At 43.2% G+C, this 23,860-nt stretch overlaps 1 protein-coding gene across 2 annotated transcripts in view; it reads left to right on the top strand.

Annotated features, from left to right (window-relative positions):
* Nucleotides 1-20,396, top strand: part of SNX24 (sorting nexin 24) — a 145,546-nt gene extending 125,150 nt beyond the window's left edge. Inside the window, exons 4-8 of one of the 2 annotated variants that reach the window (XM_080679323.1) lie at nt 12,692-12,786; nt 14,097-14,129; nt 14,671-14,735; nt 18,885-18,948; nt 19,384-20,396. In XM_080679323.1, coding sequence (XP_080535449.1) covers nt 12,692-12,786; nt 14,097-14,129; nt 14,671-14,735; nt 18,885-18,948; nt 19,384-19,414 — 288 coding nt within the window. In that variant the 3' untranslated portion in view covers nt 19,415-20,396. Of the gene's footprint in view, nt 1-12,691; nt 12,787-14,096; nt 14,130-14,670; nt 14,736-18,884; nt 19,077-19,383 lie in introns of those variants that run through there. The other variant, XM_080679322.1, reaches the window with a different exon arrangement.
* Nucleotides 20,397-23,860: the final 3,464 nt, after the last annotated feature.

The following is a 23,860-nucleotide window of genomic DNA, read 5'->3' as shown; positions in this document are numbered from 1 at the left end:
AGAAGGCAGGGAGAGAGTTCAAGTGTGTCTGCCTAAGTGTGGAGTAGCTTTCCATGCAGTCATGTCTACCTCCCGGGCACACATGGGAGTCTACATGCAATCATGTCTGCCTCCTGGGCACATGTGGGAGTCTACATGCAATCATGTCTGCCTCCTGGGCACACGTGGGAGTCTACATGCAATCATGTCTGCCTCCCGGGCACACGTGGGAGTCTACATGTAATCATGTCTGCCTCCCGGGCACACATGGGAGTCTACATGCAATCATGTCTGCCTCCTGGGCACACGTGGGAGTCTACATGCAATCATGTCTGCCTCCTGGGCACACGTGGGAGTCTACCAGAAAAGGCTGATAGAATCTGGAAAACCCCCAGGAAAGGGTCCATGACATTCATTGTTGGATGTAATTCCCTAAATAAACATCTATAATTTAACTCCAAGATATGGGAGGATTTATTTCGATGTTAGATTTGGGAGAAGGGCTACAGGTTGTGTGTGTTTTATCCATGGACCCAGTGTCCTGCTAGGACTTACTGCCCATTGATGAGCAGCAGTGTACATTAGGCCTACTTTCTCACCTTTCAAGCTATTGTGTTCCCTCTCCCTTGGTCTAGTGACAGTCCCTCAGGGCTATATCCAGCCACCTGTGTTTTATGTGAACAGTGTCACTGACTGCATTTTTTGTTGCAGCCAGGAGGTCAAGGGTTCTTTCTTTAGTATTTCCTACATTGATTTGTTTTTAACTTTAGATCTATAAACTGTCTCTACTAAGGGCCACATTTCATTCTTTACATCATTTCACTGAGGAGTCCCTTCTGCATCTTGAAATAAATCTGTCTCACTCTGGGGCCATTCCTCACTCAGTGTCCCCACTGAGTGCTGTGCACTATGAGCTTTGCTCATCCAGAGCTTTTTAATTCCTGTAAAACATTAACTGCATAACTATAGCATTTAAAGAGGAGACTCCATGATGTGGTACTTATAACTGGACATATGTAAAATGGTGTTGAAGGTCTTTATTAAATATATATATACTAGAGGCCTGGTGCATGAAATTCATACACTGGTGGCGGGAGGGTCCCCCAGCCTGGCCTGTGCCCTGTCACAGTGCGAGAGCCCCATGATTGATTGCCCCAAAGAGGTAGGCCCCGCCCACCCATCCAGGGCTCCTCTATGGATTGCTCCAAAGAGGTAGGCCGGAGCCAGAGGTCCTGCCTCCACGCTGGGAGAAGGTGGGACTCCCAGGCAGGCTCTGTGCCACGCACGCAGCCTCAAGCCCAGCCCTGCCTACCTGCGTGCGCCTGCTGTTACACTGCCATTTTGTGATGGCGTGAGGGAATCACGGCGTGATAACCACTTAGGCATTTATTAGTAAGGAGATATATATATATATATATATATATATATATATATATATATATATATATATGTATCCCAGTACACTGTGTCTTAACTACAGTGAGTAAAAATGGGTGTGCCTAACCCTGACCAGTGTCCTCAGTGGTTAGAGCATTGGGTCTAGAGGGTCTCCGGTTCGATTCCCTGTCAAGGGCACATACCTGGGTTTGCAGGTTCGATCCCTGGCCCTGGTCAGGCATATAGGGGAGGCAACCAATCAATATGTCTCTCTCACATTAGATATTTCTCTCTCTCTTTCTCTCTTCCCTCTCCACCCCCTCTTTCCACTCTCTCTCTAAAAAAAAAAAAAAAAAAAAAAAAAAAAAAAAATCAATGGAAAAAATATCCTCAGGTGAGGATTAACAAAAATTTTTTAAAAAGAAAAAAGAATGTGTACCTCGGAAGGCCTAATCGATCTAAACTATACCACATGAAACCCAGCTGTGCTGGAGCCGGGTCAAAGTATACAGTATGTAAAGAAAGAGATGCCCCAGCTGGTTTGGCTCAGTGGATAGAGCATCACTCTGCAGACTGAAGGGTCCCCGGTTCGATTCCAGTCAAGGGCACATGTCTGGGTTGCAGGCTTGATCCCCAGTAGGGGATCTGCAGGAGGCAGCCAATCAATGATTCTCTCTCATCATTGATTGTTTCTATCTCTCTTTCCCTCTCCCTTCCTCTTTGAAATCAATAGAGATATTTTAAAAAATGAATAAATAAAATAAAGATAATGCTAAGTAAATCAGAGAAATAAGCTAGGTAGTTGGGGGAATGTTTAAGGGACTTGAGAGAGCAAATTGTTTCCAAGCACTTTAAACACTTTAAAACATCAATTCATCAACATGCATAGGCCATGCTAATTATAAATCTTTCATTAAGAACCAGTCTCTGGAGGCTCTTTCCAGGCAACTTCTTAGCAGCCTAGTTCTGATTACTGTTTCTTCTTTAAAGTAATAAGGAAGCACTTCCATAAGCATATTTTATAATTTATATTTAACATAGTGTTCACCCCATTATTTGAACTACTATATCATTTTTGGTTTGCTTTGTAATACTGCTTCATTCAAATGTGCTGGTCCTGGATTTCATTTTGACTTACAGGTAAGTAGCTAGATATATTTGCTTTTAGAATTTGTTTTGTTCCAATGGATCATCAACAAAGTAGATTCTGGTGCTACCTGTCATTTGAGTCACATTGTTACTCAACATACAGTTAGGTCAGAACTGAAAGTGTATAAAATGTGGCTTTAAAGTATTTTCCCCAGTCAAAAAAGAATTAAGTTGGTCAGAGATTGTCAGGTAGGTTTTGAAATGTTATGAGGCCAGACTGCTTTGGATTTGACTCTTGTTTTCATTTTTTCAAATACAGGACATAGATTAATGGAATTTATCACCTTTCTTCTTCTGGGAGTCTTATATACTTACTAGTAGCCCTGCGCACAAATCTGTGCGCCAGTAACGCTCTGCGGGGCCTGGCCGCTCCACACCCGCTGCCCAGAGGCTCTCCACGGCCCAGAGGCCCATCTGCGGCCGAGTGTGGAATGCTTGCCTCGTCGCCACAACAACAAAGCAAGCATTCAGCCAGGCCGCTCACGCTGCCCGCTCTGAGCAGCCGCCTCCCCCAGGACTGGGGGACTCTGGCGGGGCTGAGAGGACTGGGTGCCGCCATCTTATGGCTATGGGTGCTGCCATCTTTGTGATGGTTAATTTGCATATTACCCTTTTATTAGATGGGATAAGAATTAGTTGAGATGTTAAGATAAATTTAAAATCCAAGAAAAATCAGGAATGTATTTGAAGGGAGTCAATTTCAACAGTTCCCTTAAACTTATCTATGAGATAAATTAAATGTATAAGTACTGTAGAAACATATATACAGGGAAAGAAAAAGGATTCCATGGGTGAATGACTCCGTGACTTGCTGCATCAGTTGATCAGTAGTTTTAGAACCAGTGAGACCTGGGCTCTAATCTTGACTGTCCCCTTACCCCTGAGAAACCTTACATAGGTGATAGCCATTATGAGCCCCAAACTCCTGCTCTACAGAATTTGAATAGTGATAGTGTCTCACAGTATTGTGAAAATTAATTAAGATAAAGAGTCTGGCACAGAGTATGCATTAAGTATTATTGCTGTAAACCATATGAAATTTGCCATCTTTGGTAGGTTAAATTGGTGAAAGTTCATATGACTCAATCTAATATTCATCATATCACATAAAATTATTGTGTAATTTTGCCAAAAAAGCTAACTTAGCCCAACCTGAGGGTTAAGGAAAGTTTCCTAAGAGAAGTAACCCTTGAGCTGAGACTTGAAAGATAGACAGGAGTTGGCCACTTGAAAAGAGGTAAGAAGGGCATCCTATCTAATAAAGAGGGAATATGCTAATTGACCCTCACGTCGTCGCAAACATGGCGGTGCCCACAGCCAATAAGGAGGGAATATACTAATTGACTGTCCCGCCCTCAAAGATGGTGGTGCCCACAGCCAATAAGGAGGGAATATGCTAATTGACTGTCCCGCCCTCAAAGATGGCGGTGCCCACAGCCAATAAGGAGGGAATATGCTAATTGACTGCCCCACCCTCAAAGATGGTGCCGCCCACAGCCAATAAGGAGGGAATATGCTAATTTACTGCCACGTCCTCAAAGATGGCGGCACCCACAGCCACAAGATGGTGGTGCCCAGTCCCCTCAGCCCCACTGGGGTGGCAGGCGCCTGCCTCCAGAGTCCCCCAGTCCCTCCAGCCCCCCAGCCACCCAGGGCTGGCTCAAGGTGCAGGCAAGTCTTGGATGGTGGCTGCCCAGCCGCCCAGGGCCACCCGAGGTTCAGGTAACCAGGGACGGCCAAGTCTTGCACTGCCGGCAGTGGCAGCAGCAGAAGTGTGATGGGGGCATCACCTTCCCTGGATCACCGGGTCACCTCCCGCCCCTGAGGGCTCCCAGTCTGTGAGAGGGGGCAGGCTGGGCTGAGGGACGCCCCCTCCAGTGCATGAATTTTCATATACTGGGCCTCTAGTTTCCAATAAAAGATTTACATCCTCAGAAAAAATTCAAACTAGACTAAGGTGGGCGATTTCAATAGTGCTGTTTGGATAGATTGGGCCTTTCTGGCTGTTACAAACTCTTTATTGCACTGTAGTCAGAGGCATAGCCTACTGGCCTAGGACTGTATATCCTTAATCAGAAAAAAATGTTTGTGCATAACACCCCAATAGCTGCACATTTAATAAGAGGCTGTATGCATGTACTACTACAAGTCCATACATTAAAATTAGAAAAGGTAGATTTCTTTATTTTTTTAATCTAAAATAAGTAGACATGCTAATATTTGTATTCCTGAGTCACAATTAATGGTCTTGCCTAATTCCCCACATGTCTGTAACCTACTTTGGAGACCACTGCATAAAGAAACATACACTGAACATAGGCAAAAGTTTTCCTAATGCTTCTCAACCATGTTTTGTGAGAGTTCGGGGTTTTTATTTTCAGCATCTGTATGGTCTCAGAACCCCCAATCTAAAAACATAATGTAATCATTGGCTTAATGCTTATATCTCCCTGGGATCCAAGTCAAGGAGCTGATTCCTAGAAGTAAAACCACTCCTGGGGGACATACCTTGGGCCTGGCCTGGCCTATCCCACAGATGCAGACCTGCTAGTACTGAGCTCATGGATCAAAACTACAAAACAGAAGAAAATAAACATGGTTCTTCCAGGACCGTGTTCACCCTCCACAGGCCTTTGACCAGGCTGTGCTTTGTGTCAGAAATATCCCACTCCTCTTACCAGTTCGCTCATCCATCTCCCGGCTGTAGGACTGCCTTCCCAGGGAAGCTTTCCTTCACCCCACAGGTTAATAAGGTGCTTTGTTACTAACCTTTTAGTCAGCAACCTACTTCCCTGTAAGGTACTTGTTTCAGGTTGTAAGCTCACATTCATCGCTGTGATTATTTGAACACTGTCCATCTTCCCCACTAGACTAAGCCTAGAAGGCCTGGGAGGGCAGGATCATGTTTGTTTTGCCAGCCATGGAGCCAGTGGTTGTACCTAATAGGTGTGAAATAAGAATTTTATAGGAATAAATATTCCAGAACATAATTTTTTATATTAAAATAGCTCAAAAGATGGTTGGTTTTGACACTTTCTATTGTTCCGTGGTTAGTTCTGCCTTTTTTGCCATCTGATCACAAATGCTGTTTCCTCTTTCCAGTTGTTCTGAAGGGAAATTACATTATTTCTTTTCATAGAGACTTGACCATTTCAAATAGGCCCTCGTCAGCATCCAGCTTTGAGTGCGGGTCCTCGGATTTCTTGCACGACAGTCTATAAAGGCCTGTGAAACCATAACAGATGTCTGTTGGAATTCTATGAGCAGTACAGTTTTTCCAGGCACGGAGCAGACATGTCCGGGGAACAGTCTCTCTCACTCAGCGTGAGCAGTGCAGTGGGGTCTTCAGAAGCATACCTGATTTTTAGGTTTGAGGAGGTCACGAGCCTTCGTAGATCTATTTACTGGCTGGCTTTTTAAAAGCGGTCCTTTGATCACCTTACCGTAGCTCATTTTGTGAAATTGTGAGCAAGTGCCGGGCACGGGTAAGTGAAGACTGAGGACGGCAGAGCCTTGTGCGCTGTGAAGTTTCGGTCCCGGGGGACGTGGACCCTGCAGCCCACTCACTGCAGTGAGGAGTATTGATTTTTCTCCCTCCTTGTTCTTCGCTGCACCTCCGAAGTAGGTGTGCTATGTAGCATCTTTCCTGGTGAGGCGAGGAAAAACCGTCATGAACTTTGTCACCCCAGCAATCGGCCGTTTCAAATCAAACTAGATGGAATAGGAAAAGGGCCTTCAGGACTCAGGGAAACCTCCCGCCTTAGTTTAGTTCCCTGGCTTTTGTGACAGAGAGCTTCCCTGCTGTTTATAACAAACCTTGATAGACAAGGGGAAGAAATGTGGGTTTGTTTGTGCGTTATTTTTTTTTTTTTTAATCTTTTGAAAGGAGAATAAAAGGATCAAATCTGTGAAGACAGCACATCTCTGCGCAGCGATCTTGGAAGGTTAGCCAAGTGGTCGTGTCCAAGTTTTCAATAAGATCTTCCGTTCCTGTTATAATTGGCTGCTGGGTTGGTTTGGACCTAACTAGAATGCCAGCGTTCGATTTCCCCGTGTCCTCGGTGGAGATGTGTCACCGTTTATGCTCGCTGTAGTGACAATTTTCTAAAATGGAAACTCGTGGGAAATCATTATAGTGTTTATATGTCTCCCTTGTCGGACGGCTTTGTCCTGTGATATTTTCCCGGTGTTTTCCGCTGCATGATGGCACCTCACGAAGGTTAAGGCGGAACAAGTCCCTCCGTAATTTTGTGAGTGCATTTTACTTACCGAAGAAGAAAAGATAACTGACAATTAAGTATTTGGGATGTCACAGAAAGAGCATGTGCAACTAATCAATGGGATCCTTTGGGAGCATGATTTTATAAAGCTGATAAGGTGGAAAAATTGGGATTTTGTGATTTGTGCTACATGATGATAATTGCACCTCGTCAATAAAAGACATTTCTCCTGGCGTAAACATTGAGCTTGCAAGAGATACTGGTAGCAATGCAATTGTTTTTCTGCCCAATTCTGGCAATTTTTTGGTAAATATTTTTGTAGAGCATGGGATTCCCCGCCCCCCACCATATTTCTAGAGTGATATTCCTGAAGGAATATTTGTTTATTTTAAGGAGAGTCGTGTATTCTGAAAATGAGTAACATAGTGTGAAGAATTATATATGTATTTGCTTCTTACCAGGTGCATTCGGTTACCCAGTTTTAATATTTATCAGAGTTGGATATAGCAGAAGCAAAGTCTGTTTCATAGTATATTACACACTTGTTACAGCTTTTGTTTTAATCCGTTTCCTATGTGCATCTAAATCTGGGTTTCAGTCTGCATACTTCCTGAGTGATACATTGGACAGGAATTTCTTTAGTGAGTTTTCCTGTTCATTCTCTAGCACCTCCAGTCTGCATGTGTCTGACAGAGCAACTAACAACATTCCGCACCCAGGATACTTAGCAGCTCTTACGATGCCTGTTCTTCCCATGCGTGTGCCTTTTTGCTTGTTTTACTGCACATGTTCCAGTTAGAGATGACTTCTCCGCTGGTTTGGACAGTACTTTCTTCTTATTCCCGCAGCTTTGAAAATCATCACCCTCCTTAACAGAACGGTTACTTAACATAAAGACCACATACCTCCTGGGCCCTCCCCTGCCTCATTCCCCGCTTGGCACCCCTCTGGGTGACCTCTTCCTCTGGAAGAAGATCATGCTGCCTTCAGCAGAGGATGGGGATTGCTCAGCTCCTTTTCCACTTGTACCAAAACAGCTCCTCAGTACTTACACCTGTAAATTTTAATTTGATGCGATACATTTTCAACTTTTTCTTCAACTTGTCACGTTCGTTTTGAATGCTGATGTTTCATTACATACATTAGATGCCTGGCCATGTGTCCCAGCTTGCCTGCAATGTCAGAACTCTGCTGTCAGTTATTAGCTAAACAATTATGCCCTGGCCGGTTTTCTCGGTGGTTAGAGTGTCGGCCCTCAGACTGAAGGGTCGTGGGTTGGGTTCCGGTCAAGGGCACTTAATTCAGTCGCAGGCTCGATCCCCGCCCTGATCAGGGAGTGTGCAGGAGGCAACCAGTTGATGTGTTTCTCTCACATGGATGTTACTCTCTCTAAAAACAATGAAAAAAATATCCTCTGGTGAGGATTAACAAAAAATTAAATCCTATATAATAAAAGCCTAATATGCTAAGTGCCCAGTTGTCCAGTCGTCCGTTCAACCAATCAAAGCATAATATGCTAATGATATGCTAAGGACGCTCAACCGCTCGCTATGACATGCACTGACCACCAGGGGGCAGATGCTCCGACCGGTAGGTTAGCTTGCTGCTGATCGGGACTGAGTGAGATGGGCGGACATGCCTTGAAGCCCTCCCACAGCCCCTCCCCGGCTGGCTGACCTCCCGCAGCCCTAATCGTGCACTGGTGGGGTCCCTCAGCCTGGCCTGTGCCCTCTCGCAATCTGGGACCCCTTGGGAGATGTCGGAGAGCTGGTTTTGGCTCGATCCCGCAGGCTAGGCCGAGGGACCCCACTGGTGCATGAATTCGTGCACTGGGCCTCTAGTTAAATTATAAAACAATTAGGTAGCCCCAGTCTGGGGCCTATCACTGCCCAGCAGTTCAAAAAGCCCCTCTCCTAGCAGGGGTAGTACTAGAGCCCCTCAGCCATACTCTGACTCAGCAGTAATTGAATTGAAAGCATATTCTCCTGCATGTTTGGCTAACTTTGGGAACCCTCCACACCACAGATGGTTGAAGTGTGGAGTTACATATAGAAGACTCAGAACCCATGGATGTGAATTACTTTTGAAATTCGGTGCAGCAGTAGATTTCGGACTTTCAGAAAGAATCCTTCACCAGGGTAGCCTCACCTGGTGGACAAGTATTTTCCACCACAGCTCAGAGCTGAAAACGCTAATGAGTTCTAATATCAGGACACACACTCCAGTGGGGTTCTAATGGACAAAGGAGGAGGAAAGTAAGCAAGAAGGCAGCCATCCTTGGGGCACTGGCAGACGCGCCCGCCCAGCAATGCTGCAGGCCCCAGACCATGTGGGAGCTAACAGCAGGTGTCCTGGGCTGGGCTGCCGGGCCTGGGAACCTCTGGCCCTGTCAGCACAATTACAGATGTATGTGTCCTTTTCAGCAAGCAAGATCCTCAGCTCTCATCCAATTTTCAAAGGGATCATGAATCATTGAGGGCCAAGGAGCCCTGTTTGCTAGATGGACAATAATCCAAACTTCCAAACCCGATAAAATAGGTTGGTGGGAATTGAGACAACAAAAAGAGTCAAAGGAAACAAATTAGCATTTATTGAATGTTAATTATGTGCCAGAGACTCCAATCCTCCCAGTAACCCTCTAAGGTAGAGGAAGTATTTGAACCCAGGTCTTGCTTTTAAGCTTCCTACTACACAACACTGCCTCTCTAAAGAATGAACATGACTGGCCATTGAAGATAAATCACAAATAAAGAGAAGCAAGCTAAAACAATGGGGAAATAAGATTAGATATTGAACAATGTAATATATATATATATATATATGTGTGTGTGTGTGTGTGTGTGTGTGTGTGTGTATGTGTGTGTGTGTATATATGTATGTGTGTGTATATATATATATATATATATATATATATATATATGTATAAAATTAAGAGCTTATCTACTGAATAAAGTTGGATGATTTAGCCCAGACTGTGGTCCCAAGCATGTGGGATGGCCCCGGGGTGCAGCTTTTAGAAGGAGTGGTTCTCCTTGAGCAGAAGATTTTGAATAAATTAAGATATAAATGGACAGTGTGAGCCACACTTCATTGCTGGGTCTCTCACAGGATGAGAACTTGTGTTTATGAACCAAAAAGTTTTGTTGAACCTCTTTTGCATCTCTCCACCAATTCATGACAGTCATTCACTTACATATATCATATTAAATTAGGTACATTCTCCTATATTACACTCTATCTCTGCTTGGGCTTAAGGATTAATTATTTTCTTACAAACCTTCTTAGCAGAATTTAAGAAATACTCTTACCATGTAATTGAGTGCTTAACTAACCCCTCAATGCCACTTAGTTGATAACTGTAAATCCTAAAATCCATATTGGCCATTGCTTTGTGGAAAATATTATATGAGCATATCAAGTGAACATTCAACAGAAATGCTCACAAATTGCTGGAGGTTCCTATATTCCTTTTAAAAACAAAAAACAAAAAAAGAAAACACCAGTATATATTACCTAAAACAATGCCATCATCTGTTTGGAATACTCTGTTTAAGGAGGCTGAGCAAGATTCATTCCCGTCCTGGTGTTGCAGTGTAAACAGCTTTTTGCCTGTCTTTTGTCATTAATGATCATGCTGGAGATGTAGCCAGTGCATTGTAAGCCAATCTGTCAAGGCAAATAAACAATTCACCTTGTTAAAATTCCCTAAATCTTGCATTAATAAAACCAAAGTAACCCCCTGAACACTCAAGAGATGTCTTCCTCCATACTGCGGTGATGGATGACATGTCTAAAGATCCTGGAAATTAAGTAGTTCAGGTCATTAAAAGTGTCCCACACTTGTTATTGATTTAATTTATTTTAAAAGGTGGGGGTAGAGATAAGAATGTTACAAGCTCCCTCCCCATTTTTTTTTAATCTGAAAGCTACCACTTGTACACATAATTAAAACTATTGCTTGGGTTTTATTTGTTACAACATTAAGCTTTTTTTTATTCAAATACATATTATGTTATTCTCTTAACCTGATATCTAGAAACAAGTAGATAATCATTGCAACTCATGTTATGGCAAAAATGCCTTGGAGCTTCATTTGTATGATGGTGCCTGGAACCTAGAGTTCTGGGCACTGAAATAATGACCTTTTGGATACCCCAAAATTTCCTCAGGTAGATAAAAGTTCAGACGAAGGTCAAATGATTTGAAGGAAATTAACTGAAATAGTAATGAAAGTATGCCTCTGGATAGAGGAATATTTTTTTCTCTGTTTTATGAATGTTTCCTTTTTCTACTTTTATAATAAAGAAAAGAGTAAACATTTAGATAGATGGAAGGATGGGTGGGTGAATGGGTGGACGGGTGGGTGGGCAGGGGGATGGGTGGATGGGAAAATATTTGGAGAGTGGTAGAGTTTTTCACTTATATATCACTATAGTCTAAGGAAGTTTAGGTTATGTGAGTTGTCTACTTGTTTGTCACCAATTTTCTCTACTAGCCCATACTCTACTGGACCGTTGTACTCACTACCATAGCCCAGTGCCTAATAGAATAGATGCTATTTGTTTATTTAATAGATAAAGTATGATCCCCAAGTATTTTTCTTTTTGTTTCTTGTTTATTCCTTAATCTTCAGCGGGCACAATGGGCTGTGTAAGGACTAGTAACAGCCTCAGATAGGACTGAGATGACCCCTTTCCAGGGACTGAACAGCAGGAGGGTTGAGCACTAGTGTGGTACAGAGGTCAGACTGCTAGGACGGGCAACCTCCACAGTCGCTCACTCCATTCATATGTCCTGAACTGGGTAACAGTATTCTGTAACTGTACGAAATGGGGTAGCTCAGTATGTGAATTATAGCAAAAAACAATATATGAAATTATGCACATACAAGACACACATCATTGGCCTTCCTTTTGTCATTTGTTATGTATGTACCGTATGCATCACCCTGCAGAGCTGTTCCGATCAGCTGTGTGAATGATATTTCACCATTGTTCTCATTGTTCTTTAAACAACTTGTTGGGGGAGAACCAGCCATGGTACATTGTGAAAAAGACCCTTGGCAAATTGTGAAAATGACCCTTGAAAATAGTTATATTAATTTCATTCATTGATGTTTTTTCCATGATCTTTGCAAAAAAGTAGGGAGCGGCAAATGTGCAGTCAGTTGGCACACTCTACCGACTCTTAAAAATAGATATGTATGATAATGTACTTCACAGTTGCCCACTAAATTTCTCCTTGAAATTGCATAATTTGGGTACCTGAAAACAGACATGGTTATGCCATTATGCCAGCTCTTTAGCAGAGCTCTATAAATGGAACAACTCTGTGGATTTTTTCAGCATATACACTAATTTACACCTAGTGGTAAAGTTGTTACGCTTTAAGTGGAGCTGTCCAAATAGCAATAAATGTCAGTTGATCCTATTGCTGAAACAGGTGATAGCTATTAAAAAAAAAACACACAAACCATGTCTAGTATTTCCTAAACAGTAGCGGTCTCTTGTAGCTCGTGCACAGGTAAGCACGTGCACACACGCACACACCCCCCCAGACCACCTTATCACTCAGGAAGGAAAGTCTGATGTCCATACTATGGCAGTATTGTTATGTTCCTAGGTTTTTGAAATGCTCACTCTGGATTAGAATCCCCTCAAAGGCAGGAACTATGTCTACCTGGTATCCCACTGTGTTGCCCTCTTGGCATCTGAATAGTAGATGCTCTGTAAATACTGTTTGGATGAAAGAATAGGTAAAAAAAAAAGCATGTGCTGACACTGAATAGCACATGTGTGGGTCTGAATTCGTGTCAGGTGAAATTCTTGGCAGGACCACACCTTCTATTGATGGTGAGGAACGATGCTGGTAAGAACTTTGATGGATGGTTATGACTTTTTGAAATAGTTTATTTGATTGATTGCCTAGCAAACTTTACTTTCTAAATGTGTGTTCTGCTTTCACAGGCTGTCATTTTAGAAAATGAAGAACTTCCCAAACTGTTTCTTGATTTCCTAAACATACGGCACTTGCCATCTCTACCAAAGGCGGAGAGTTGTGGGTAAGCATTGCTGTTTACTTATTGGACATGTATTTTATGTTACTCGTCAATCATTTATTGGCCTAACAAATATCCCACAAAGGTGCCTCTCAGAAGGGGCAGCCTTGCCACACCCATCCTTTGGCCTGGGACACCACTCTCGCTCGCCCCCTGCTTGTAGTCAAAGGAATTTCACCTGAGCCTTCTTCCCCAGATTGTGGCCAATGACCAGTGCTCAGTAACTCAGGTTTAGATTTAAGGAACTGACTTTTAAAATTATGCTACTACATGGAGCGATGGTACATGGTGGAAATTGTGAATCTAGATATTCTATTTAGGGACTAATATGTTTATTTGTGCACACTTGAGCAAAGTCTATATCCTCTTGGCACATATTCAAAGTTATAAATGACTTAAAGATCGATTTACACAACTGCCTTTATTTTAGAGGTGAGCAAATTGAAACACAGGAACTAAGTAGCTTTCCGAGATCTCTCTCCTGGAAGCTGACAGAGCCTGGGCCTTCCAGCTCTCTTTCCCCACTCTCCTGCCTCTCCCTCAGGAACTTATAAGTGGGGCTGTAGACCCTGACCCCATCTACCAAGGAACCAGGCATTTGATCTCATCAGCCACCGGGAAGAGTTCTTCTGAAGAATTAACTCAAAATTAAGCTACTTGCCCAGCTCTGGGCGCCTAACTTGATGGACACCTGTGTTGAGTTGGTCACTGAAGGTCATCAGCAACATCCCTGACACATCACCTCAGACTCTGAACCTCCAAGAGGGAAGATGGCTTTATCCATTTTCTCACTGCCTCCAGACCTGCCTGAAGGACCCACGCTACCTACAAGACGTTCCCGCTAACCACACCCTGAGTCCTGTTAAGCCAGATACCCGTCCCAGCCCCCTTGCCGGCAGTGTTTACTCAGGGCCACTTCCCACTCAGTTATTCCCCCGGCTCTCCAAGCGGGATGCCTTGTCAGGGACACCCTGCTCCAACTTGCGTGCGTTTACTCGGGTTTGAGATTCATATGCGGTTGTGTATTTTTAAGAGGAGATATTGGGAATGGGTGAAACCTTTTCTCCATTATGTAAATCCAGAAGTAAAACCATAGGATTGTTAAGTGATCTTTAGGAAAATTGAATATTGCAGTCTTAAGATTCCTTAGAACGACGTATCAGCCATGAGGTGACTTCATGAAAACACCTGACTCTCTTCTCAAAATGCCTCCCGACTTAGAGCTTTAGGAATACTGACTATTTTTTCCTTTGTTGGCATCAACACTGACCTGACTTATATGGTCTTTTTCTTTTCTTTAAAAAAATGTTTAGGTCTTTTGAGGAGACAGAATCTGAAGAGTCAAGGTAAGAACTAATAGTAGTCAATTAGGAGTTATATAGTATAAATCCAGAAAAGGACTCTGGTTTTGTTAAATGTCTAGTTACCATGGTATAAGTGTTTCAAGTCATAATTTTCTTGAAAACCTTTGTTCGGAAATTGATTTTGAGATGATAAATAAATATTTGTTAGGAAGGTCTAGAAGTGACCAGTTCCATCTAGGAGTGATGGAATCAGAGCCCTACATTGTTTCATGCAAATAATAAGAATGCGATTCTTACCAATAATCATACTACAAGATTTTAAAAAAAAACAACACACTTCTCAGCAATGATTTATTGTCTAGGTTGTCTATCTGCTTCAAATTCCACAAAGAAATGTTGGGAAGAAGTGCACCGCACGGGTCTGTTCCCTCTACTTCTGCTGGCTGTTGCTCGCCCGCACTGTTAGATACATAAACCTTGAGACGTCCCGGCACAGCAGTTTGATCCCCTCAAAGCTAGTTTGTAGTGTTTTCTGTTTACCGTCGTCCTCTGATGCTGACATGCCTGTTCTTGACCTTTCCAGCAAACTGTCCCACCAGCCGGTGCTGCTGTTCCTCCGGGATCCATACGTCTTGCCTGCAGCCAGCGGTAATCAAACCTGTCATCTGCTAACAGCTCTTTACTGATCTGACCCTGCACCACATAAACCACGTTTTTAATACAGGTCTAAGGGAGTGACATTGGTCTGAGGCTTAATAATCTGCCAATAAACCAGTGCTCTTGGTGTAAGAGACATTCAGAATTTTAATTGGGGCAAGCCTTTCAAGAGGAAATATAATTTGTCTTTCTCTCTTACCAGGCCATTTTGAATTAGAGGAATAAGGGAGAAAGGTATTTGCTGCCTTTAGTGGCTGAATATATATTTTTAAAGTTGTACATTTAAATATAATGAATAATTTAAGTATAATTGTAACCAATATTTTAGCGTGAGCCCTTTCTTTGTGCCAAGAAATTTACATTTCTCGGTCCCTCTCAAAGTGTTTCGTTATGCACCTCTTCATGAGTACATCCGCAGATGTTATTTCATTTCCTGAACAACCTTATGGAAAAGGCAGGGCAGGTGTCATCATTGGCTAATGAGAAAATCAGGGCTCGGTGAGGCACCACCGTGCCTAGTCTCACATGGCTGATGGGTGAACCCCTTGTTGCCTAATTTCTCCCTCTGTGTTCTTTGCATAAAGTGAGTTTTTAACCTTTGTTTCTGAGAGTAACTAAATAGTAATAGATAAACTATCTATTGAAACCATTCCTACATTATGACAATAAAATCGTATCCCAAGCAAGAGCGAGGGGACTATTCTGTGTAGCAGGGAAGTGTGTACTCAGACCGCCCACTTAGCTGTCGTTTAAAGAAGGCTGGCCAGGATGCAGCCCTGCTGCGTCAAGGGACCATTCCTAGCACCCTGACAAGAGAGAGCTGCCTTTGCTATGTAAGAATATGGTCTCATAGCAGTAATTGCCTTTCTTCAGCATTTGCTTTCCATGTTTAACAAATACACATATTATAGCAGTTGGTAGTATATTCACAAAATGTTATATTTAACAAATATTCAAATTCATTAGATTCAAATGGGCAATGTTTTATTAAGTACTAGAGGCCCCGTGCACGGATTCATGCACCAGTGGGGTCCCTTGGCCTGGCCTGCGGCTCTCCGACATCCCCCGAGGGTTCCCGGATTGCGAAAGGGCGCAGGCTGGCCGAGGGACCTTACCGGTGCATGATCGGGGCCCGGGTAGGGACTGTGGGAGGGCTACAAGGTGTGTCCGGCCCATCTTGCCCAGTCCAGATAGGCTGGACCCCAGCAGCAAGGTAACCTACCGGTCAGAGCGCCTGCCCCCTGGTAGTCAGTGTGTGTCATAGCTACCATTCGAACGGTCAAATGGTCGTTTAAGCTTTTATATATATAGATTCTTATTATCTTTTGAAAATGGTTCCACAAGTACTTTTTGCAGGTATTGTTTATACTCAGATATTTTATGCATTTGACTGGAATTCCTGTGGAAGTGTAGAGAGTGGACTAGAATAGCCAGGATGTTTTATGAAAGAGGGTGGATAGTTTATAACCCCTAAATCCAATTCACTAGCTTATTAAACACCATGCGCTATGCAGCTGGCTTAACAATGAAGAATGGGAGGAACTTTCTGGGAAAGGACATCCGGGGGCAAATGTCTGGAGTTAGAAAGAGTAAGAAGTATGTGTCATTGCTAGAATGTTGGTGGGGCTGAATGATTTGCACAGAAAGGGATTCTTGTTTGACAGTAAATAAAGCCCACAGGTTTGGTGGGCAGGATGGGACCGGGTCTGGAGTGAACGATGAGCTGGTAAGGGATGCTGGCCGCAGTGCTCTTGTTTTTCTGCCCCAGTCTGGCAATTTTTTTGGTAAATGCGTTCGTCGAGCAAGACCTATTTTCGTGTAACGTTGGCCAATCCAATTTCAAAATCAGATTCCTGTTCTCCTAAAAATATTATACTAATGATAGTCTTGCCAATCTTTAAAATTTAATTTAAAGATAAATTGTGCTTACATCACATTAATGTTAAGGTTACTCTTCCAGAGGATATAGATACGAATGTGGACATTCCTTAACAGATATACCAACCCTCACAAAATTAGAGGAGGGTCTGTCTTTAAAGTTCTAACAATTTAACATTATCCTCTTATAAATGCTAATAATCAAATGTGATTCTTGTAGCATATGTTTTCAGCCTTTGTTTCTACTTTTCTGGGAAATTTAAAACAACTCTTGCCGAGGCTCCCAGTGACTGCAGTGTGGCTAAGCTCTATGGACATTTTTTCTTCTTTTTTTAAAATATATTTTTATTGATTTCAGAGAGGAAGAGAGATAGAAACATCAGTGATGAGAGAGAATCATTGATCTGTTGCCTCCTGCACACCCCACACTGGGGATGGAGCCCACAACCTGAGCACATGCCCTGACCAGGAATCAACCATGACCTCCTGGTTCATAGGTTGACACTCAACCACTGAGCTACCCTGACTGGGCCCTGGGGACATTATTCAGTCTCCTGTTACTTGACCTCTTGTCAGCTTTAGCCCTTTCTCCTCCTTCAAACATCCCCTTCCCTGGGCTTTCCCACTTTTCACCTGAAGGCTGTCATAGACCCTTCCCTCATCTCATGACACATTCTTTTAAATAATCTCCTTGCTTATGGCCTTGATTACCGTGTGTAGACAGCTGAGTCACCCTATTTATTTCCACCCCAACCCCCTCTGTGAGCTCCACACTCTTACTGTGGTTACAGGGCCCTCTGTGGGCTGGCCCTGGCTCACGTTCCCCTCACACCCTCTACTCCAGCCACACTGGACATCTTGAGGAGTTAGCCTCAGCTTGCTCCTTCTTCCCCCTCAGGGATTCCATTGCCATGGGTGGGACTGCTGTTTACTTATATTCCAAGTAATTAGCCAGTGCTTGGTACATTGTAGTGAAACTGGTACTTACTGTGTGCCAAGCTCAGGTCCCCGCACTTCGTTTCACTCATCAGTTTTTACAACAACCTACCAGGTAGGTACTATAGTGAAATCCCTCACTAGCCATATCGAATCCATCACCACTTGGAACTTGCTCCAAGCCAGTCTCTGAGTGGCAGCCAGAGTCATCTTTTCAAAACATGATTCAGTGGTATGTCACTCTGCTTAAAATCCTTGGATAGCTTCTCATTGCTTTTCAGATAAAGCCTGAATTCCAGCCTATTCTTGAATTGCCTCCCCAGCCCCGCCCTCAGGTTGTCAGGCCTCCTCACTGCTCCTCCTGCTGCCCTGGGCTTCCCTAGGCCTTTGTCCGTTCTGCACAGACTTTGCACCTGCTTAGCTCCCTCTTCCTAGCCCTCTCCTCCAGGACCCTCGCTGCTCTCCCCAAGGAGATCTGACCCTCCTAAGTGGTTTCACGTTGGATTCATACATGAAAGCATTATTTTTTTGTCTTGAAGTATTGGACCACTTAATTTCCTTATGACTGTACTTATTTCAAGTGGTTGGCTTTAGCGTAAATCCCAGATACAATGCTGTGCAGATTGAAGTTCAGAAAACAGACTCTGAGCCGTGTGATAGATTGGTTCCCCTGTTCAAGTGATGCGCTCATATGTTACCCACCCCGATAACTGGAACATGGTACAACACACCAGACAGCTCTGGGTGTCCTGTGTATCTCCTGTAAAAATGCAGCCGATTTTTCAAGTTTGACAGGATGGCTTTTGTCGGAAATCTGCCCTTAAATGTGGACAACAGCCCCCCCACCCCCATCCCTGCCGCTTTCCTGCTCTCTAAAAGCTAGCAGATAGAACAAGCATACCGAAGACTACTTGAACTAGCTAGCCGCTGTAAACCATGGTGGAAAAACTGCAGCGAAGTATTCCCAGTAGAAATCTTGGAATTCCTTCAAGTATATTGAGATTTTGTTAGAAATTGAATTGCCAGTGTAATCCATCTTCCTTGGGAGAAAACATTCAGATAAAGAGCTGGGGCCCAGCAGCATTAACCGGTAGAACATCCCTTAAATCAATAAGCTACAAATCTGGCCGCGCATCCCTGCAGTGCCGGGTGCTACACTGAAGCGGCGCCAGGCCGAAGCCGCATGACGGATAGCACATTGGAAGCCAAACTGCACGGCGCTGCAGATTCCCAAGCCACGGCGGGCCTTCCCTTGTTAACTTCTGCAGAACGCGATGGCGTTTTACAGAGGCACACAAGAAAAGCAGTTTTCCTTTTGTTTTGCAGATTTCCCTAATGTGGTTATTGAAGGAGTTCTCCATGGGATCTTCTACCCTCACCTGCAGCCCAGGTAGAAAGCCTGCGGGGCCGGAAGAAGCTGAAGCCCGTTTCAACGTTGTAGTCAAGGAAATCGATCATCTACCAAATTAACCTAAACTCTATGACATAGCAGCTCTAGCTAGTGGTGAAATTCACAGGCCCAGCTTCACTCAGGGCAGGGACATTTCCATTAGAATGGTGCTTTTAAAAATAGAAACTGAACCAGGGCTGTGCTGAGGTCAAGGCCAAATGTTCAAGGAGTAGAATGTAGCTGCCAATTTAGAAACCCATGAGCAGGGGGCTCGGGAAGATCCCCGGGAGCACCCAGTGCGACAAAGCCTAGTGACTCTCGGCCTCACTTGGACCGTCTGCTAATTGAAAATCTTATCCTGAATCGTACTGAGGGTGATCAACTCCGGTACTTTCTGGTTCAGATTTTGTGACACACTCATGTTTTCATCCTAAGGTTTTCTCGGCCGGGGATAGATACATTCTGAAGTGCGGGCACCAGGAGGGCATCACAGAAACGCACACTGCTGACTATGAGGAAGGCACTAAACTGGACATTAAATTCTGCTGACAGTGTTAGGGCACGTTTTAAATCATGGCGTTTTTAATTGACATGACAGTGGACTTGAGTCATATCCAGGGGTTAGCATCTTATGTCAGTACATGAGATAAAATGGAGTATCCAGCGTATCCTTGAAAGCCCTTTGGGAAGGCAACATGTTGGAAATCTGCTCACATCTACAATGACCATTTTTCCCTCCAGTGTCGGGAGAAAGGACTGCTGCTTCCATTGAAGACCAATTGAAATTGTTGGTGTTTGTTTGGGGGCTACACATACCTTTAAACACTAGCGTCACACTTACCCCTGCAAGATGCTTGTCCCCTGAGACAGCATGGGCACTGACCGTGACTGAGGGGACACTCTGCATTGACAGCACTCACCTTGGTTTACTCAAGGGCGTCCATTCATTGAATAGGTGGTATTGCCATGGGATTTACTGTTATTTTTCTTACTGTTTCCTTTTCACTGACCTCATATCTTGAATTAATGTAAGTTAAATGTGTTTATGATAGGACTCCACTGTACACCTTACGGACATTCAGAATTTGAGTAGTTAAGTGATATAAGCATATGTGCAACCTGTATGTATGTGCTGTTATTTGGGCATTTCATTGAAAACTAATTAATTAATAGCTAAATTATTTATGATTATTAATTTTAATAAGCTTCTGTGTGGGAGAGAAGAATATTTAGATTCAAAACTAATTACTGAATCATGTTATTTGATTAAGATATAAATATACAAGTTTAAAGCCTGATGCAAACTTTTTAGAGATATGTTTATGATAGATATGGTATCACATATTAGGAACAAGCAAGAACTACTCAATGTCATCAACCAAAAATAACTGAATGGTCAAGTGTTGGAGATATTTTTTTAATGTTTTTGTTATTAGCTATTTTGAGTTAAATAAAAACAAAGAACAAGAAATATTTGAAGTTTTCTTCTGCTGCTAAGATTTTGTTGGAAATACAAATTGTGTCTTGTCTCTTTACATACACACACAACTTCTCATGGATTCACATAGATATTTATGTCTAATACTAAAGGCCCAGTGCACGAATTCGTGCACCAGTGGGGTCCCTCAGCCTGGCCTGTGGGATCGGGCCGAAACTGACTTTCCGACATCCTCTGAGGGGTCCCAGATTGCGAGAGGGTGCAGGATAGGCCGAGGGACCCCACCAGTGCACGATCGGGGCCAGGGTGGGACCCAGGAGGTTGGCCAGCCAGGGAGGGACTGTAGGAGGGCTCCAGGGCGTGTCCAGCCTGTCTAGCTCAGTCCCAATCTGCCAGACCCCAGCAGCAAGCTAACCTACCAGTCAGAACATCTGCGCCCTAGTGGTCAGTGCACGCCATAGCGACTGGTTGACTGCCCCCTGGTGGTCAGTGCACGCCATAGCGACTGGTTGACTGGTCAACTGTCTGCCTCCTGGTGGTCAGTGCACGTCATAGCGAGCGGTTGACCAGCCTTAGCATATTACGCTTTGGTTGAATGGATGACCGGACACTTAGCATATTAGGCTTTTATTATATAGGATGACAAGGTAAGGGTTAATTACCTCATCTATTAAGCCAAAAAGTACTCATTAAGTAGTTATGATTTACCAAGACAGTGATAATTTAAGAAAAATACTAAGCATCTTTGGTGGCACACTACTTAAGAAATATTTTTTGAGAATTAATATTTTATTATTTTTATCTTTATTGTTGAAAGTATTGCAAATATCCCCCCCCCCCCCAAATTGACTTCCCTTCACCCTGCTCCCACTCCCTCCCCAGGCCTTCACTGCACTATTGTCCATGTCCTTTTTCTTAGTGATGACTTTCATTTTTTATTTTATGTAAATGTTTGATAGATAATTTCCTATTCCATTTCAATTCCATTGCAGGAAATAGAAACCATAGTAAGTATTTTAAGCAGAATGAAATAATAAGGAACTGAATACTTATAGAATCTTTGGAAGAATGAAGAGGGTGAACTCCTGTTGGGTCTCCAGCAACAAATTCCAGAACATTCCAGCAAGCGCCAGTACCCACATGCCAGGGGAGCTACAACTTTTGCCTGAAGCAGGAGTTCAGGGAGGCAGGAGGCTGCTACTGGAGCCACTGAGGTAAAAACCACCACTGTAGCTGCGATCCAAGGATCAGCATGTCGGGTCAGGAAGTCACTGTTAGCGCCATAACTGCCTCATAGCGGTGCCCTGGGAGCTAGTGACTGGGCACTGGAACAAGGGGTCCAGCTGGCACCACCTACTCCACAATGGCCTCAACACCCAGGGCCTTGCTTCCAGCAGCCACAGCCCAAGCAGCAGGAAGATGGTGTTCACCCACTTCTATCTTCCACTCCACATCCCACAGAAGTCCATCCAATTGTCAGAACCTTATTCTTCATCCCCAGCATCAAGGGAGTCTGAGAAGGAGTGGAACTTTCTGGTCTCTGCAGCAACTCAAGAGACCCAGGAAGCAAACTTGTCTTTAAAGTCCCGGTTAGAGGAAAAAGGTTCAAGATTTCAAATTGAGACATCCATTCAAAGGAGAGAACATATTATTTACCCCCTAGGCGAGATGGTGACCCTGACCTTGTTTTTAAAGGCCTGGTGTACTTCAGGGAGAAAGCGCTTCACACCCTCTAAAAGAATGAATGGGTGTGGAAATTTCTATAAAACTTCAGAAGTAGGCAGCAGGAGGGATATGGGCATGTTGAGCCCTCTCCAGACTCTCCAAATTTGTGACTCTGAGCATTCTGACGGAACTAGGGATGAAAATAAAACTCCACTTGTGGGTTTTGTGATGCATTTTGTTGTGATTCTTAATATTTGTCAGACAGCCTTTCCCCCACCCCCAGACAGAACTACTGTGACTAGTCACTGATTCTGCATTAATGCCATTGTTTTTTCCATTGCTCTAGATCAGTGGTTCCCAACCATTTTTGGGCCATGCCCCACCTAAGCATCTCTAAAATCCTGATGCCCCTCCGCCTCCTGTGACATATAATTCTTATTCAAAAAATGACCTCCTATTCATGTGGAGAAAGCCTAAAAGGCCATTAACTTGGTCTAACCAAGCTTCCAAAAAACATGGCATCCATGAAAGATAAAAATAAAAGAACGAAAGGACAGTTTAAGTACTGAGGAAGAAATCACTAAGAAATTGTTAAAAAATAATAATATGAAAAAATAGCAAAGTTTCAAAACATATAATAGAGAACTGAAATGCATAAATATGTCACAATATATATTTATATGCTGTATATGAGGACCTAGAACCATAAGAAATACAAAAAATTCACTGTTAATAACTCATCCTCCAATTGCCCCCTTAAAAATCAAATTGCCCTCCTGTGGGGCGTGTGCCCCAGTTGGGAATCACTGCTCTAAGATGATCAGAACACAAGCCGATCTCCAAGTAGGTTATGTTATATCGCACCTAAGATTTAACGCTTGGCCAAAATCTGAAATTCACAAGATGAATTATAACTAAGTAGAAGCCATTATGTCCTTAAGAGCAACAAAATTTTCCATTACAAATACTGTTTTTACTCTCTCTTAATTTAAAAAAAAAAAAAAAGTGCCTTGAGGGGGCTTTGACTTTCTAAGGCTTACAGATCAAAGATTTCCTCTGCTGTCTGAATTATAGGAATGTTGAAAAACAAAAACAAATTCTTTTCCTGCTATAAAACCCTTGCCATGTTTTTGTCTTTATATAACTCAAAACCGCTGAACTAACAAATGAGGTTGGTGAGTTCTGTTCAGAACCTAAGAATTCATCAGAAATGGAGTGGACAATAATTTTGAAAGTGTCCTTCTAACTAATCCAACCCAAGAATAAATTTTACTAAGTCCTTATTCGATGATCCAGAAAATTGCTAAGTAACGTGTAGAATAAAACAGCTCATGGCTAAGGATACCAAGATGTTTTAAATTGTTTATGAAAATGATTCAAGACTAAACTGCAGTCATTTGGTGTGGTGGTGGCCAGTGCATTCTTCCTTTGACTCCATACAGGCCCTTGGCTCCAACATGTGTCCTTCTAACAGCCCGACTGTCACAGAGTGCCTTGCTTGTTTCAAAAGCGTTTGCGGAAAGCATAGATTCTTTTGTAAAGCAATAGTTTATAGTCTTCAGTTTGCTGTTGTGTTTGGTGTAAGGCCTGCCCTTCAGGGTACAAGAAATAAACTGCTTCTAGCAGGGGGTGTGTTCTGAGCTTATTGGTCCTCTGGTATAACAGACAGACAATTTGCTACCTGTGCCCTAGTGGTCTCGGAATTTGAGCACTTTGAAAATGAACCACTTTCTGCTTTGTAGCTAGAGAGATGTCATTAGGCTCATATGAATGAAAACACCAGATGACAAGAATGGTATCAAGTACATG

This window comes from Plecotus auritus (assembly GCF_963455305.1).
Source record: "Plecotus auritus genome assembly, chromosome: 7".
Taxonomy (NCBI): domain Eukaryota; kingdom Metazoa; phylum Chordata; class Mammalia; order Chiroptera; family Vespertilionidae; genus Plecotus; species Plecotus auritus.
Note: the sequence above shows the minus strand (reverse complement) of the source record. Positions and strands in the feature narration are given on the sequence as shown.